This window comes from Lepidochelys kempii, chromosome 1 (genome assembly GCF_965140265.1).
Source record: "Lepidochelys kempii isolate rLepKem1 chromosome 1, rLepKem1.hap2, whole genome shotgun sequence".
NCBI classification, from domain to species: Eukaryota; Metazoa; Chordata; order Testudines; family Cheloniidae; genus Lepidochelys; species Lepidochelys kempii.
In genome coordinates, this window is record NC_133256.1 from 49,442,681 (window position 1) to 49,462,214 (window position 19,534).

The window sequence follows — 19,534 nt, forward strand, 5'->3', positions numbered from 1 at the left end:
TCAGCACGGGAGCAATGGTAGAAGCTTCCTAGCAGCATAAAATAATCCTCTTTCTAAATGGCAGGCAGTACTTGCCACCTTAAATCTGTGGTTCTGAACATTTTTCTTTGAGGCCCCTGCAACATGCTATAGAAACTCCACAGCCCAGCTGTGCCACAACAACTGTTTTTCTGCATATAAAACCCAGGGCATAGCGTTAAGGGGTAGCAAGCTTTAGCCCATGGTGGTGGGGCTTGGGGTCCCAGGCTTTGTGTGGTGGGGCTGTCCACACAGCAGTCCTGTGTGGTGGGGCTTTGGCTTTCTGCCCTGGACCGCAGCAAATCTAACGCTGATCGTGCTTGGAGGACCCCCTGAAAGCTGTTCATGGCCCCGCAGGGGGCCTCAGACCCCTGGTTGAAAACCACTGCCTTAAATAATAAGGTATTACTTTACATATATAATTGTTCATGGATGAAAAGATACATAGAACATAAGATTTCTAGAATATATTTCCCAGTGGGGCTAATTTTTTTAAATTATATGCAAAGATTTTCTTGCTCAAGATGTTCAACTCTATATAGCTCTTCTTGGCAAATGTATTAACCGTTCTCTTACTTCATCTGCATAGATTTCAGGACATGTTACTGATTGAATGGTACAGAATCCAAACGTAAGGGGTCTTTTCATCAAATCTGTTTTCCAGAATAGTCATATTTCTCTTTTCTATTATTAAATCTGTCTGTGTATCTCTAATTGTATGATTCAATCAAATGTCTATCCCTTTGATTAGAAGGTAAATATAGTGCCACAGCTTTTGCTAATTGGTGATTCTCAAGTTATGTTAAAGATAGTCTTTATAGAATTTGTAAATGAAATATTCTTTCTGGAAATAAATTGTTTTTCATTCATGATTTGGAATCTTAATGCACACAAGAGGAAATATTGCTTTGTATGCTTTTTGTATTTAAAAAAAAAGTCCCAGCAGCAACCAAAGCCATTGAGAAAAGGAGATAAGTTAATTGAGTTAATTTTAATAATTTAATTTTAGAGGAACTTGACATAGTTAGAACCCAATTAGACTCCTTCATTGAAACACAAGCTAATAAACCCCTCCTTCCTAATTTGATGTCAGCTTTTTGAGCAGGCTAATAAATGGGAAGTGAACATTCAAAAGGAATGGGGAAAGAGGAAAACCATTTAATTTGTTTTAAAAAGAACATTATTTTCCTTCTAACTCTGTAAATAGAATACTTAGCTTAGTTAAAATAGCACTTCTTCATGTGGTAGTCTACACGCCATTCACTCATGGTATTGTGTGCCTCCTGTTGCCAGAAATCAGAAACTTTTCCTGCTAGCTGTCCCCGTCCATCCTTCCATGCTCATGGAATGCCTGCCCCACAGCTGATCCCCTGAGGGAATAAAAGGGTAGCGCAGACCAACTGCTACTCAGTTCCTTCTAATGCAGCCTTAGGCTACAGGCAGAACGTTTTAGCAGTCCATTATCTTTGTTTTAAACTCATTAGTTTAGTCTGTTGTAAATATTTGTTTTAGTCAGTTAGCTTTAGATTAATTCTTTGTTAGTATTTTAGTTTTAATTAGTATTTTGAGATAGGTTTAACATTGTTAGGTACTGGTAATGGGGTGTGCAGATTGTTAATTTGTAGAGTGACCCTGGGACCTTTTAGGCCTAGAGGGGAGTGCTTGTGTTGTCCCTGGCCAATGGAGTTGAGGAGCTGACCCACAGCAGGCACAGACAAGGCTTCCTGATGCTAAAGGTGGGAGATAACGAGGTTCCTCACAATCTTGAGTACCTCTGTGAAGCATTATAGTCACTGGTAATTAGGCTCTCTATATGGTCTCTTTCTGATTTGTGAAGTATAAATTCCAAGGATCTTTTAAAAAAGGATCTTTTAGGCAGCTCTTGAAACCTTCACAGTGTGCAATGAATCAGCAATCAGCAGTCTTGGGACTGTATAAATTTGTTCCTTCAAAGGGTAACTCGTCCACTGTATTCTGAACATCAAGTGGAAAGCCAGAGGACTGAAGTCATGAAGCTCTTGTCATGACTATCACCAATGCAACTGAACAGTTAGCTGTGTCAGCTGCGTCTGTAGCTGTTTGTAAAGCAATTCTGGAGACTAAAAGTCCTTCGTTAACAAAATTGTGCATTTCTTGTTGAGATTCCTGAGGTGCTTTATCAAAAAATGCCAACAGTTTTTGCCAACAGACAATCATATCTAGATAGAAGAGCATGATAGTAACAAATGCTTGTTTGGAGTACAGCCAAGGAACACCTCTTTCTGCCCAGAAGATTGTCTACACACCAATTAGTCTGGCCCAAGATGAGTCAGGCTTGTGGAACTCAGGCTAAGGAGCTGTTTAGTTGCATTGCAGATGTTCAGGCTTAAGCTGGAGATCACGCCCTGGCATTCTGTAAAGGGGGTGGGTCCCAGAGCCCAGGCTCCAGCCCAAGCATCTACACCCCGCAAGCCAAAGTCAGCTGGCATGGGCCAGCCATAGATTTTTAATTGCATTAGAGACATACCCACAGGCTCCTTGTTCCTGGGAGTCATTTTATAAGGCGCTGCTTTGTATGCTGTAGAGCAGCAATGACCACCAAAGAGGTGGGCAATGGATGGGTATAAAATGTTTCAAAGTTCTCACTGGGAATTTGATATGTCCTATCAGCTTTCTTTGATGTAACTGCAATAATTGGTGGAGTTGGAGTTAAAGCGTGCACTCGTTCTCATAACTAGTCATTTAGGGTATGGCTACCCTGTCATGAGCAAAGGAATATACAATATCTAAAAGCTTATGATATTTGTTAGATACCACCTCAAGTGGTATTTCCAGAGCTGCTGCAATCCTCTTGAAAAGGTATATAGTCAACCAGAGATAAGTTGTTGCTGTTAACCCTTCAAGTCAGAAGGAAGCTATGACCATATTTTGCACAAGACCTCGTGCCAGTAGAATGAAAAGGGCGCTGCAATCTTTAGATATATCTAGAGTTTAGCCTTTTATCTAAATTGAACTAAATCTTTTAGGCATTCTTCCAAATTTATTATGGCTTATGCCAAGAGTTAAAGGTAAACAGATTTATTCTCAGAAGCTTTCAAATTGAATTTTAAGACATTAAATTGTGTTTTATGCTTGCAGATCAGGATCCCCATTAGTAATTAGTAATCTCCATTGAACTTCCTTTAATAATACCACCATTTTAGAAATTTGTTAGGCAGCGACATGAGCTTCTGTTCATACTTTCAGAAAACATTATGTAATTGGACCGGCAACTTGAATAGATAAAGGCTTTGGTAGATTAGTACTTAGATTTGTCTTTATGTAAGACTTCAATACCCACCTCCATCTGTAAACTGCTTTTCAGTCTCTAAGAGTGGAAGTCCTAGATAAACTCAATGAGGAAAAAGAGGTTATTTACCTTATAGTAATTGATGTTCTTCGAGATGTGTTGCCTGTGGGTTTCTCTACACCAACTTTAGTTCATGGCAAGCTGGGGTATGAATCTGTGCAGCAGTAGTCTGCTGTGGACTTAAGCCTGGTCTACACTACAGAGTTAGGTGGACATAAGGCAGTTTACATTGACCTAACTCTGTAAGCGTCTACACTAAAATATCCCTCCCGCCGATGTAAGTCGCCCACTATTCTGACATCATAACTCCAGCCCCATGAGAGCTGTAGTGCTTAAGCCAATGTAATTAGGTCAGTGCTTTGTCTGTGTAGACACTGTATTGCTTACATTGCGTCTTTGCTGCATAGGCTGAGGTCTGTCTGTGCAAGCGCTCCTGGTGAGGACATGTACCACTGACCGAACATAGTGTGGACTGCAGTGGCTGTAGTTGATGTGACTTAAGGAGAAGTCCCAGAAGACTGGAGAAGGGCTAAAATAGTTCCCATCTTTAAAAGGGGGAAAAGGAGGAGCCCAGGAAGTATAGACCAGACAGCCTGACTTCGATACCAGGGAAGCTACTAGAACAATGTATAAAACATTTATATATATATATATATAAACATTTCAAGTTGCAGTGGGGGAGGTTTAGACTGGATATTAGGAAAAACTTTTTCACTAAGAGGGTGGTGAAACACTGGAATGCGTTACCTAGGGAAGTGGTAGAATCTCCTTCCTTAGAGGTTTTTAAGGTCAGGCTTGACAAAGCCCTGGCTGGGATGATTTAACTGGGAATTGGTCCTGCTTCGAGCAGGGGGTTGGACTAGATGACCTTCTGGGGTCCCTTCCAACCCTGATATTCTATGATTCTATTTTGCGAATACCTGGAGGATGAAGGGCTAATCACTAGCAGCCAGCATGGATTTACCCATGAACAAATCATGCCAAAACAGCTTGATTTTCCTCCTTTGACAGGGTAACTGATTTGGTCGATAGGGGGAAAGCAGTGGACATAATATATAGGACTTCAGCAAGGCTTTGACACAGTCTCTCATGACATTCTAATAAGTAAACTGGGGAAATGCAGGTTTAGCCAACTACCAAGTGGATACATAATTGGTTAAACAGCCACAAACAGAGTAACTATTAATGGAAGGAGGTCTCAAGTGGGGATCTGTTCTGGAACCGGTGTTCTTTAACATCTTTAACGACCTAGATGTAAGAATAGAGAGCATACTGATCAAATTTGCAGATGACACAAAGCTATGGGGGAGGGTTGCCAGCACTTTGGAGGATGGAGCTAAAATTCAGAGGGATCCTGATAAACTGGACAACTGGGCTATAGCCACAAAATGAAATTCAACAAAGACAAATGTAGGGTGCTACACTTAGGGAAGAAAAAACAAATGCACAAATATAGAATGGGGTATAACTGGTTTGCACTGCTGAGAAGGATCTGGGAGTTGTGGCAGATCACAACTTCAACTTGAGTCAGCAATGTGATGCTGTTGCAAAAAAAAAAGCAAAGGCAATTTTAGGTTGCATTAATGAGAGACATAGCATGCAAGTAATGGGAGGTGACAGTACCGCTGTACTTCGCACTAGTTAGGCCTCGTCCGGCGTACTGTGTCCAATTTTGGTCACCAATGTATAGAAAGGATGTGAAGAAACTGGAAATGATCCAGAGGCGAGCAACAAAGATGATCAAAGGGATGGAATGCAAGCTATACGAGCAAAGGCTGAAGGAACTGGGTATGTTTAGTTTGGAAGAGAGGAGATTGAGGGGGCATAACAGCGGCTTTCAAATACTTGAAAGGCTGTCATAAAAAAGAGAACAGTTGTTCTCTTTTGCAGCAGAGGGCAAGGCAAGAAGCAATGGGTTTAAACTACAGTACAGCAGATTTAGATTAATTCTCAGGAAAAACTTCCTAACAGTAAGAACAGTAGGACAATGGAACAGACTGCCTTGGGAGGTTGGAGGTTTTCAAAAGGAGACTGTCGTGGATGGTTTAGGCACAACAAATCCTGTGTCTTGGCAGGGGTTAGACTAGATGACCCTTGTGGTCTCTTCTGATCTATAGAATATATAGTAAATTTATACCTTGTCATATGTTATCATATTTTTATATTGAATTTTAAGCAGGTTTATTTTTAAAAATAAACTTATTTGATTTAAATAAAAATAGTGTAAATAAAATCTTTAATTTAAAAAACAATTATTTTATCCACCATGTTATTAAATGATATTGTTTATATTGTATCACCTAAAGGGCACAGTCAGGTTGTGGCTCCATTGTCTTAGATGCTGTACAATGTATACAAGGCTTCTGATTTTTTATTTTAATTAATTAGCTCTGATAAAACAGCAGTGATTTTTTTTAGAAGAAATTGGTGTTCATCCAGTAAACACCAGAAAAACACTGGAAATGGTTACTTGTACTAGCCAATGGTTTCTTGATGGACCTATGCTCCATGAATTTATCTAGTTCTTTTTTTAATCCTGTTATAGTCTTGGCCTTCACAACACCCTAGGGCAAGGAGTTCCACAGGCTGGGGGTTGGGGCACGGGAGAAGGTGAGGGCTCTGGGCGGTGCTTACCTCGGGAGGCTCTCCGGAAACATCAACATGTCCCCCAGTTCCTTGCCTCTGCCTGCAGCTCCCATTGGCTGTGGTTCCCAGCAAATGGGAGCTGCAGAGCTGGTGCTCTGGGTGGAGGCAGTGCGCAGAGCTGTCTGGCTATGCCACCACATAGGAGCTGAGAGAGGGGGATGTCGCCACTTCCAGGGAGGCGCGGAGCCAGGTAGGCAGCCTGCCAGCCCCCTCCCCCCCCAGCACCTGTACTGCACCTGGGCTGCCCATCCAGCACCCTCAGACCACACCCACACCCACCCCCCCACCGACACCCCTGGGCTGCTCCCCACCCCTGCCCCCAAGATTTAGTCAGGGGTATATAGTATAAGTCATGGACAGGTCACATGATGTGAATTATTATTTACTGCCCTTGACCTGTCCATGACTTCAACAGAAAATATCCATGACTAAAATGTGGCCTTAGTTATGAGAAGGAGTAAATAACACTTCCTTATTTACTTTCTCCACACCAGTCATGGTTTTATAGATCTCTGTCATATCCCCTGTTAGTCGTCTCTCCTCGTACCCCAATCATTTTTGCCCTTTTCTGAAGCTTTTTTGATTCCGATATATCTTTTTTGAAATGGGGTGATGACATCTTCACGCAGTATTCAAGGTGTGGGCATACCATGGATTTATATATAGCCAATATGATATTTTCTGTCTTGTTATCTATGGCTTTCTTAATGATTTCCAACATTCTGTTCACTTTTTTGACTGCCGCTGCATGTTGAGCGGATGTTTTCAGAGAACTATCCAGAATGACTCCAAGATGTTTCTTGAGTTGTAACAGCTAATTGAGACCCCACACTTTATATGTATAGTTGGGATGATGTTTTCCAATGTGCATTACTTTGTATTTATCAACATTGCATTTCATCTTCCATTTTGTTGCCCAGTCACCTAGATTTGTGAGATTCTTTTGTAACTCTTCGCAGTCTGCTTGGGACTTAACTATCTTGAGTAGTTTCCAGAGTAGCAGCCATGTTAGTCTGTATCCACAAAAAGAACAAGAGTACTTGTGGCACCTTAGAGACTAACAAATTTATTAGAGCATAAGCTTTCGTGGGATACAGCGCACTTCATCGGATGCATAGAATGGGACATATAGCAAGAAGGATAAGCTTTCGTGAGCTACAGTCCACTTCATCAGATGCATAGAATGCAACATATAGTAAGAAGATATATATATATATATATATATATATATATATTCATACAGAGAACGAGGAAGTTGCCATACAAATTGTAAGAGGCTAATTAAGATGAGCTATTATCAGCAGGAGAAAAAAACTGTTGTAGTGATCATCAAGATGGCCCCCTTAGTTGAGATGAAGGTATGAGGATACTTAACACAGTATACATACAAACATAGTCACTCTCACCTTCTTGTCAACTGTCTAAATGGACCATCTTGATGATCACTACAACAGTTTTTTTCTTCTGCTGATAATAGCTCATCTTAATTAATTAGCCTCTTACAGTTTGTATGGCAACTTTCTCATTCTCTGTATGTGTGTGTGTGTTGTACAATTTTCCATTCAGTATGATAAACACTTAATTATTTTCCTTGTTAACTCAGAAAGAATATGCAAGGAAGAAGCTGTTTGTTTAATTCATTGAACACCAATGTGTAGTTTTGACTGAATACCTATTTACAGTTCTAGAATAAAAGGAGACAGATTTGAATATTTCATGTGTTCTGGGTCCAAATGTAGGAGAATGCTTGATACTTGCTGAATTGGCTATTTGTTTTTACTACTGGAAGAAGAATGTGAATGAAAACCAACCATGGCAATCGGTCATCGTATAAATATGCTTGTAATAACTAATGTAATCCCAGCCCTGAGGCGTGGCGTAAGCCTTTTCCTTGCTATTTGGAGTGATTTCTCTCTTCTCACTTTAGGAGTCTGGGTCCTGAGTTCTCTATCTTGGAACCTGGTGCCTCCAACCAAAGGTGCCCCCTATAGTGCCCGGAACACAAGCAGGTTTTCCCTTGGGAAAATGTTTACTACCAAATAATATACTAGGACAGTAGTCCGATATGCAAAAAATAAAATTATCACTATTCCCAAAGTAACAGTAAAACAGCAGAGGGAACTTTATTAGGTACAGGGAACAAAGTTTAAGGGAAAAGGAAAGAGAAGAAGTAACTAGAATAATAAAATAACAATATCTTACACCCTTCTCCTCCCAACATTTACAATGGGCCCAAACCTCCCTGCTCCCTCCCAAAGCCCACCTAGGCAGATAGTGAATTGAGAATCAGTTCTTTACTGGGTGATGCAGCACTGTAATTGTTGGCTGGCTTAAAACTCACAAATAATATAAATAGACATAGGATTCCTTATGAGGTCTTCGCCCCTAAAAGGTTAGTTTCTTCCTGAGGCTCACTCGTCTGGAGTCCAATAGAAAATTAGGTTGGCTCTTGGTAGTCTGACCTGGAATTCCTCCTCAGCCTCCTGCATACTTGGTCTTATGGGCTGACATCCTTTAACAATGCAGTAACCACCAACAGAGTTCAAAGTTTCCCTTTGGGTAGGAATTGAGTAGTTTAATGAGGACCTTCCAGGCTGTGATGCTTCTCTCTGGTCCACCCAACACCAACAATAGCCAAAACCGAAAGTAAAACAAAACCCTTTGTCTCAGAGTTTATGAATGGTTCTTGTAGTAGCTTTCAACTTGTTCAATCTTCACCCTGAACTCTAGGCAATTTGGGAAACTTAGTCCTCAGCCTTTGTAACCATTGCTGCTGTTGTACACAGGAGAGTCTCCTTGAGGCTTAGAGTAATATGACTGAAACAACCAGCTCCAGAGAGAGTTACACTAATTAAAGTTGGATTTTTTTCTTTTCTTGATATTACTTTATTCAATAATAAACTAGTTTGTTCTTCGTTAAAAGATAAACAAGGACTGTTTCTTTGAATATTCCCCAAGTATTTTAAATTCATTAAAATTTCTTCTTTTTTATACAGAGCTATGATAAATGTTTTCTTGGCTCTTCAGAGACAGCTGATGCAAACAGAGTGTTTTGTGGTCAACTTGGAGCAGTATATGTGTTCACTGAAGCACTCAATCCAGCACAGATATTTGCAATACATCAGTTAGGACCTGGATATAAGGTAAAAACTTAATTTATTTCACAAATATAAAAATAGTTTTCCAATTAAAAACACAATGAGGTATTTTTATTTTTTTAGCCAAAGATTTTGTTTGAATGCATCTCTTTTGGAACTGCTTGAGTAGAGCTTTGTGGTTTATATTTCCTTGAGAACATTTCACATCTGTTTTTTTTCAAAACTTCGTTAGCAATCTGAAATTCAACCAGCTTTTTAAAAGATTCACTAAATTTTGTTTTCCTTTGAAACATACTTGAGTGTACAATGTGTATTTGGGTCAAAAAGAAACCATGTGAAATTGCAATTCTAGTCTATTCCAAACAAGGGAAATCAAGCCTTTTTATTGTTTTATACCCCAAACTCAGAGAGAGGTAACAGACCAAGACTGATCAAAATGTAACCATCTACTCTTATAAAGTGCAAATTCAGAGTTTCAAATGGTTCTACAGTTGAAATATCAGTGGTCCTTTGGTTTTCATGATTGTGCTGATACCCTTATGCTACTATTTTTGGCAAATTGATGGTACATACTTTACTTTGTTCTTTAATAAAAGCAATATTTATTATTTTCTGTGGAAACTCTAAATAGTATTATTTTAGCTGGTTTGTCTAACTCTAGCAGTTAAAGCACGAGGATGGGAGACAGAGCCGGATTCTATTCCAGACTCTGGTGACATAGTGTCAATCTTTCTGAGCCTTGGTTTCCCTGTTTGTAAAATGGTAAAACTTGTGATATTGTTTTTAAAGCGCTTGAGTCCCTGAGAAGCCAGGTGCTATGTATATGCAAAATACAGAATTTAAATTAACAGATCAAAATAAGCTAAGATACCTTTAAACTCCATTAACATTTGGGATGACATCTAGAAAATGGTCCTGTAAAAACAATGTTGTCATGATATACAGTGAGACTATACATGTGTCTCATGCTATGTGTATTATATGAATAGGAGAGTATATGTGAAATACATAGATAATAGGAAATATGTCCTATGTGACTGGTATATGTAGGTTTTTCTGGAATTCAAAGCAATCATATTCACTAGCAGTGAAAGAAAACAGTACTTAGTAGACGGTGTATTTTAATGCTTAGCAGAATGAAAGTTGCTTTAGTTCAGTGTTTTGTGTCCAGGATCCTGTCTCGTTTATTATGTTTGACTACAGAGGTGGTTGTGGTATATATTCACTGGCCAACACTTGCACTGATATTGTGCAATGAGATGTAAGCTTTCCTTTATAGAAAAATTAAATATCTAATCCTGATGGTTGTAACGATAATCTTGCAAACATTAAGGTTAAATCAATTCAACAATTCCTACTGGAGTTTGCAGAAAGTCTGGGATCTGTGAACTCCAAAACCAAAATCAGACAGTTTAAATAGCAACATTGTTAACTCTTTCACTGCTGATAATTTTATTAGAATCATACAACTACCAGGTTTCTCTCTCAATTCCAGATGGTCTGGTGCACATCCCCCATGCTGAAAGTGTTAGTTGTTTCACTTCCGAGCTGCCAAAAATCTCACTTCCTTCTTGTCAACTTCTATTATGCATTGTATATAAAGTTGCTGTTATACAGAGAACTAGAAAATGTAGTGACAGTGTATAATGAAGTATAATATCACAGTAAATGGTACTGACTGTATCACTTATTTTCATATTTAATTTAAAAACTCAAATAAAAAAGCTGTAGAATTTGTAGTCTGCCACATTAGAATACACAATTCTGGAAACTTCTCAAAAGGTTTGTAGGTCAGTTCAGGTAAGTATCCGGACATTGCCCAACTATATGAAAACTCTGTAGTTATTATCCTGGGCTGGAAACACTAGAAGAGTGTTTTTAGAAGGTGGTTTTGGAGCTGCCCTTCTCCCAGTTAAGAGGACCGTTGGTACCCACTCCCTTGGGGGCCTTCCCGACTAGTCAATCCTTTCTACCGGCACTACTGGTCTCCTTGGGATCCATACAGCAGATATACCAGTTATGTTCAAGAATGGAACTGACCCTCTTGTCCCAGCAGATACCAACTAGCTCTGTTGGAGTTTGCAGAGGAGGAAGTAGAACTGGAACCAGTGGTTCTGACGAGTATTTTGTCATTCTCACTAGATGATTACTCTATCAATCTCCTTCCCATCTGATGACCAGGCAGTACCAGGAGCTTTTGCAGAGTGTCGGCCAAGCTCCAGACTCCATTCAAGGAGCTCCGTGACACCCAATAGTCTATTGAACATTCTGTTACCCTCTGGCCCTCTTGGATGGTGCTCCCTGTCAATGAGGCCTTTCTGGAACTTACTAGTATTGGGTAGCATAACAATCTCCTGTGCCCCTACCCCAAAAAGTCTGAAAAATGTTCTGTGCCATCTAAAGGGACAGAGTTTCTGTTTAGCCACCCAACACCCAACTCTTCAGCAACACAGGCAGCAATAGAGAGGTCCAAGTTACAGCACCCCAAGATCACTCCAACTGACAAGAATACTAAGCACCTTGGTCTTTTGAGGAGGAAATTATTTTCATCTACCAGTCTCCAATTTAGAATTGCTAACTGCCAGGCATTATTAGCAAAGTGTGACTTCACAAATTACTCCACGTTTCTAGAATTTGGGGACAAATTTCCACAGGATGACATGCCCTAAGGAACAAAGGCAGATTGATAGCTAAGACATCATTTTAGGTGGCAGTAGATGCAGCTGATACTGCATGTAGACCCATCACCACAACCATATTTGAGGCATGAATTGTGGCTTCACTCTTGGGCGTTTCCAAGGGAGGTCCAGAATATCATCGAGGACCTCCCCCCACTCTGACCCCCAAAACACCACAAACAACCTTATAGCTCCAGACCTCTCTCATGCACATTTTACCAACAACACCCTTACAAACTGCCACATAAATGATAGGTGCAAAGACCCAGACATGTGAATGACGTGAATTCCTCCATGTCATCTGTTACTGCCCAATATCACTCAAGAGTTTCTTTTGATGGGGCACTCTAGTGGTGAAACCAACACCACAATGCATCCTCAACCTAGTATTCTGTCCTTATCCAATCATCTTTTGATCATATGGCCACATGGTCCATGTTCTATTGTTCCATGAAGGTTGTCATCTTAATCACCATCAGATCAGCAGAATGGGTGAGTGAATTGGGAGCACTCATAGCTGACCCACTGTACACCATATTTCATGAAGAGGAAGTCTCCCTTTGCCTCCATGAAAAATTCATCTCCACAGTAATTTTTGAGTTTCACATGAACAAATATATTCACATACGAGTATTCTTCCCAAAACCACATATGTTCAGTGAAGAAAAGACTGCACTCCCTCAGTGTTAGATGGTCCTTGGCCTTTTATCATAAAAGAATGAAACCAGTTAGGAAAACACCAAGACTATTTGATGTTATAGCAGAGTTATCATGAGGACAAGCATCATCTACCCAGAGGCTCTGCATGGATCTCTGGATGCATTATTCTCTGGTATCAGTTGGCCCGTATTCCTCCCCCATATAGAGTTGAGGACCTGCTCTATGAGAACACAAGCAATCTTGACTGCATCTCTTTGAGAGGTATTGATACTGGATATGTGTAGGATAGCTATGTAAAGCTCCACACCTTTATGAAGCATTAAGCCCTAGCCCAGGTGTCTTCTGCAGATCCAGCTGTGGGGACATCAGTATTTTAGATACCCATAACAATTGCATCCTCACACCCTCCCCCTGTTTGAATGCTGCTTACCAGTCACCCTCATGTGGAAAACATAGGGCTCAGCACTCGAAGAAGAAGAAATGGAGGTCTCTTAACTTTAACTGGATCCTCTTTGAAATGTGTGGTCCCTATCTGCATTTCACTGTCTGTTGTCCTTCCCCTCTGCTTCAGATTTTATCTGATTCATGGTAGGAGAAGGAACTGATGAGCCATTGGCTTGCACCAGCATTTGTGTGTTGTTTCAGAGAATGAGAAAGGTAATTGAGCAAGTGTGGATCACCGGATTCTGTTTGCTACAAATCTGTGATCTCAGGCACATGGATTGCATGCATGTTCATGCATGGAATACATATAGGGACCACACATCTCAAAGAGCCTGTGGTTACAGGTAAGTGACCTCAATTTTCACTGAAGTCAAAGCCTTTTGCAAAAACATGTCTATTATAGGGCTGTCAAGCGATTAAAAAAATTAATCGTGATTAATACCATGGTTTAAAAAATTATTCATGATTGTGTGATTTATCACAGTGTTAATAATAGAATACCATTTATTTAAATATTTTTGGATGTTTTCTACATTTTCAAATATATTGTTTTCAATTACAACAAAGAATACAAAATATACAGTGCTCACTTTATATTTTTTTTGCTATAAATATTTGCACTGTAAAAAAAACCTAAAGAAATAGTATTTGTCAATTCTTCCATTACAAGTACTATAGTGCAGTCTCTTTATCATGAAAGTTGGACTTACAAATGTAGAATTATGTACAAAAAACCTTCACTCAAAAATAACAGTGTAAAACTTTAGAGCCTACAAGTCCGCTCAGTCCTACTTCTTCTGCAGCCAGTTGTTCAAATAAGTTTGTTTACATTTGCTGGAGATAGTGCTGCCCGATTCTTGTTTACGATGTCACCCGAAAGTGAGAACAGGTGTTGTAGCTGGCATCACAAAATATTTATGTGCCCAATGCGCTAAAGATTCAGATTTCCTTTAATGCTTCAACCACCATTCCAGAGGACATGTGTCCATGCTGATGACAGATTCTGCTCGATAATGATTCAAAACGCTGTGGAGCAGTGCATGTTCATTTTCATCATCTGAGTCAGGTGCTACCAGCAGAAGATTGATTTTCTTTTTTGGTGGTTTGGGTTCTGTAGTTTCTGCATCAGAGTGTTGCTCTTTTAAGACATCTAAAAGCATGCTCCACACCTCATCCCTCTCAGATTTTGGAAGGCACTTCAGATTCTTAAACCTTGGGTCAAGTGCTGTAGCTATCCTTGGAAATCTCACATTGGTACCTTCTTTGCGTTTGGTCAAATCTGCAGGGAAATTGTTCTTAAAATGAACATGTGCTGGGTCATCATCTGAGACTGCTATAACATGAACTATATGGAAGAATGTTGGTAAAACAGAGTGGCAGTCGTACCGTTCTCCCCCAAGGAGTTCAGTCACAAATGTAATTAACGCATTTTTTTTAAAAAGAGTCATCAGCATGTGAGCATGTCCTCTGGAATGGTGGCCAAAGCAAGAAGGAGCATAGAAATATTTAGCATATCTGGCATGTAAATACCTTACAATGCCGGCTGCAAAAGTGCCATGTGAACGCCTGTTCTCACTTTCAGGAGACATTGTAAATAAGAAGTGGGCAGCATTATCTCCCTTAAATGTAAACAAACTTGTTTGTTTTAGCAATTGACTGAACAAGAAGTAGGACTGAGAGGACTTGTAGACTCTAAAGTTGTACATTGTTTTGTATTTGAGTGCAGCTATGTAACAAAAAAAATCTACATTTATAAGTTGCACTTTCACAATAAAGAGATTGCACTACAATACTTGTATGAGGTGAATTGAAAAATAGTATTTCTTTTATCATTTTTACAGTGCAACTATTTGTAATAAAAATAATTTGAAAATGTAGAAAAAATCCAAAATCATTTAATACATTTCAATTGGGATTCTATTGTTTAACAGTGTGATTAAAACTGATTGATCGCAATTAAATTTTTAAATCATGATTAACTTTTTTGAGTTAATTGCGTGAGTTAACTGTGATTAATTGATAGCTTTAGTCTATTACAATTAAATTTTTGATGGGGGGAAGAAGTTGAAGCAAATCATTCTGACTTTCTCACTTCGTTTCAATAATGTCAATAGTTTTTATTTAAATGCTGACATTCATTTGCAGTTTATGTCAAATAAAATATTAAAATTAATATTGTATATATAAATATTCTGTGTTGTTGAAACAAAGCAATGTTTACCTTATCAAAACATTTTAACAGTATTGAAATGAAGCTATATAATAGTCCTATTCTTTTTTGTAATTTTTGTTCTGCAGGCAATGTCAAAACATTCAGAATGGGGAAAAATATTCAAATGTCAGAATTGTCTGTAGAACTAAAATTATTTTATGATCAGCTCTAATCTATAGCCACACATTCTCTTGCAGTTTGATGATAATATCAAAGTGTAAAACTGGCACAATATAGTTTTGGGGTGTCACAGGAGAAGCATTTTGATAAGGAATAAGGAAAGTTAGTGAGAAGTATGAAAGAATACAGTTATTCTTCTAGATGGCATGCCGAGGAATTACCTGAGTGAATTGGCTTTTGGAAATGATAGAAGGTTCTCATGTGTCGACTTCCATGCTGCCCCAAAACCAATGTCCTTTATCCCTCTTAGACAATTTAGTTCAATTCATTTTTTCAGATGGGATCAGTAAAATAAATCCTTCACTGTTGCTGGGGAAAGTTGTTTTATTGTAAATTCTTTTGATATATTCAAATGAATGAGGATACTTTATTCATTCTAGTCCTGATAAGACTGAACAAATTAATCTGAAAGCTGAATTTCAGAATGGTTGCCCTATCGTCGATTAATCCCTCCTTGTCTCCCATGAATTGTTCAGAATTCTCAGTCTCAAGGATGCTTACTTCCAAATATCTATCAGGCCAAGCCATGGGCAGTTTCTGAATTTCAGTATTGTGGGAGGATTGTCAAAAGGGAGGACTCTGTATTGGTAGCCTCTCTACAGTTTTGAGAGTCTTCAAAATGTCTTACAGTGTAGTAGTCTGGGAAACAAAACTATTCATATTTTTACCTTTCATATTCATACTTTCCTGGGAAACAAAACGATTCATATTTTTACCTTTCTGCATCATTAGCTGATGAGAAAAGCTTGGTCACCTTAGGAGTTTCAATTAGACATACTGGCAACATACTATTTTCTAATTCCTAGGATTGAAAATAAATTGAGGAAAATCCATTTTCACTACAATGAGGGTGATAATATTAATTGGAAATACTATGAACACAAAACTAAAACTGCGTTATCCATGAGACTGAATCTTAGTACTAACTCTGACAATATAATTAGTTTGTACTCACTCAAAGGGACACCATTAGTCTTAAACTGCTAGGTTGGATGGCATCATGATTAACCCTCCAGAAGTCCCATTCCAGAATTAGGCAGCAAGGCCTCCTGGTATTTTTGGCATGCTGATTGAATTTTGTCTTCTGCTGAAAAATAGTTTTTGAATGTTTTATATCACCATGGCATTCTCACCGTGGCTTTTTTTAGATTTTATGGCTACTGGGGGGTACATCCTGCTTATGTAAATCCACTGTTAGAAAGTGGGAGGGAAACACTACTTTCTCAATAACATACAGTAAAACAAAGCATATTACTGCATTCTTAGAGGAAAAAAAGAAACTGAATAAAACCAAAAAGAGAATATATCCCAAACAGCTGAAGTATAATCCTGGGAGAATGCTGAAAGGTTTTTACTTGTTTGTCTTTGGCCAAGACAGGTGGAATGGGAAACTCTTCCCAAAGTTACAGATAAAGACTTTTCCCCTGTCTGAAGTCCCAGGAAACACCATGGAATTATTTTGCGACACCCCTGTGATTTTTTTATTTAACCTTGTTGGCATGTCTGATAGATTTCAAAACTCAAAATATATAATAAGTTTAGGATATATAGTATAAATACAGTAATATTGTTGGTGAAAGACCTTTTTACTGAAGGAAAAATCCTGACTCTTACTATGAATGGATTGACTCAAATATATAGTTATATTTCTCTAAGATAGTATTTTGAAGCTTGTTACTTCTCTGTGCATTCATACTTGTGTGATTTTGCTGCTCCTGGCATTGAGCTGTGCAACTGTCTTGAGAAGCCATGTTGGGGTTGTGCATGAGTGTTCTCATGTGAGAGTGACTTCATTGTCCTACTCCTATATAAGGAAGTACCTCCCACATCAAACTACCTCACTTCTTTGCTGCCACGCCAGAGGACTTGTTTCCTCAGAACTAGACCTTTCCTTAGCCTAGCTCAAGACCTTATTGTAAACAGTTTGAATAGGATAGTTTAATAGAAATCACCCTGCCCTTGGCCCAGGAGCCCTATGATCCTTACAGAGACTGTCAAGCCCTGAACCCCATAAGGGCTTTACGAGGCATGTCTCTTGACTGATGCCCACATTCAGGGAATTCTGTCAGGCTGAGGCCTACTGGGTAACCCAATGTATGATTTGCCATACCTTCACTTAACCACACCAGAAGGCTCCAGGTGCAACCGTCTTACCAATGCCTACAGCCCAAAATCACAGTGGGCTTGTTGATGGTACTGAGGCTAACCTCTGGGATGTGATCCTCTGACACAGGACTCAAGACATTACTTGTTCCAGCCTTAGCACTTCTGTCTATCCTAAGCTGGACATTGGGATCTCTTCAGCATTGTACTGGCAGTGAGTCCCTTACATGGCACCACTGGCATAGTTTAAATCTATATTGGCACCAAAGACCAGAATGGCACTGTGTCTCAAGGCCTGAATAGCCGTGGCTCTGATGCAGGATGCATGTGTAATGGTGCTTATTCTTCACCTGGTGCTATTGCTCCACCAATTCCCAATTTATTCTCTGCTTCAAGATTTTAAGTCCAGTCAGTTGCCTCTTCAGGTAAAAGGGAGAAAAAGAGGAAACACATCTTCCCATAAGATGATCATAAACAGAAGAAAAAGAGGAAGTATCATTTCTCCTCCTTCATACTCCCTGACTCATGAATGCATTTTAGTTTAAAGATTTACTCTACTCTTCAACTTTTTTTCCTGTCTACCTGTTTTGTTTTTTGTTTTTTTGACTGCTAAAATATGCTATTCCTTTGGAGCTATGCAAAGCAACAGCGTGGAGTTCAATGGATGTTTTCATCAGGCACTACCCGTGGACTTAGCATTCTGCTCTGATTCCCAGTTTGGGATAGTTCTACAGACCATACTTAGCTAGAACTCTTCACCCACCATGCACCTGATATAGCTTGCTAATTTTTCACATGAAGTAATGCCCAGAGGCCCTTAAAAAGAGTCACTTGTTCTTTGAGACTCACCTCTGTGCATTCACACTACCCTCCCAGCTCTGAGTTCTGTATAACATCAGGACTGTGGTTTGGGAGAAGGAATAGAGGTAGTTGGGAGATGCATTTCTTTATATGGCAAGATGATGTCACCCTCAGGTGAGAATGCTCAGGTACCCTTTGCATGGTCCTGATTTTTCAAGGCTGTTCTGCAGCTCAATGCCAGAGCACCAAATCCTACAAGTGTGAATGTACAGAGCTGACTATAGAGAACAGCAGTTACCGGCAAGTAAGCTCTTTTTTGTCATGGTGAGCTTCCAAAAATCTTCCAGCTAAACTGTTCTGTAACATTTTGGGAGAAAAAATTCCCCAACATGAACAAAATATCAACTTTGATTTGAGGTGCAAATATGCAATCTTAAGAAAAAATCTATTTTGGTATTAGTGAAAGGTAATCTAGGAAATGTACAGTATTCCTAATTATTTCCTCATAATTCTTCAAAATGGAGTGGAATGGAAAAGTCATGAGAGAAACTATTTCAGTTTGGTTCCTCACTGAAGAAACAGCCTTTCTGTGTGTTCTGAGACCCCATGTATTCATCATTTTTATTCTTGTTACTTTAACAACTGCCAGGTTTATAGAAGATAGCATACTTTCTATTCTCTTAGACTTCGTTCAAAAGCATTCGAACCCTTACTTTTTTGAGCAAGATGACATGATAGATTAGTGTACTGCTATAAATCGATAATATACTAAAAAAGCCTAGCAGCAGGAACATCTTTTAGCAGTCACAAAAAAAGAGCAAGTCAGGTAGATAGGAACAAAAATAGAGAAGCTGTATGCCTGAGGCGCTATCAAAATTATACCAGACAATTAAGAAGTATGCCAAAGTCAAAAATATACTAAGATTCAGATTTAAGGCAAGTTTTCAAAACCATGATGAGGATGCTCAAATAAAAGGCTGCTCAATTCTGAACATTTATCTGTTAATGATTAATACCAAAATTTTGTATAATATATACAGAAAATATAGTGTTGGTATCAACATCCCTAAATAATTGGATCTCAGTAACACCATATTATTCTCAATCCTATGCGTCTTATGGATCGTTGGAATATATTAATCAGGGTGGATTTGATTTAAATCACTAGTAAGGAAGACTCAATTTAATCATGATTTTCTACAAAAAAAAGTAAAAGAAAAAGATTACTTGTGGCACCTTAGAGACTAACAAATTTATTAGAGCATAAAAAGTGCATTCTTGTTGGTTGTTATATCCTTTAATACATATTCTTCAGAGAGAGATGTAGGTTTCATTTTTAAAAGGTACACACTGTACATATTTAAAC

General features: G+C 38.9%; 1 protein-coding gene across 6 annotated transcripts in view; it reads left to right on the forward strand.

Moving 5' to 3' along the window:
• Positions 1-19,534, forward strand: part of NBEA (neurobeachin) — an 848,387-nt gene that overhangs the window by 220,407 nt on the left and 608,446 nt on the right. For all 6 annotated transcript variants that reach the window (XM_073341812.1, XM_073341823.1, XM_073341834.1 and 3 more), the window contains exon 8: positions 8,989-9,135. In XM_073341812.1, the coding sequence (XP_073197913.1) occupies positions 8,989-9,135 (147 nt within the window). The remainder of the gene's footprint in view (positions 1-8,988; positions 9,136-19,534) is intronic.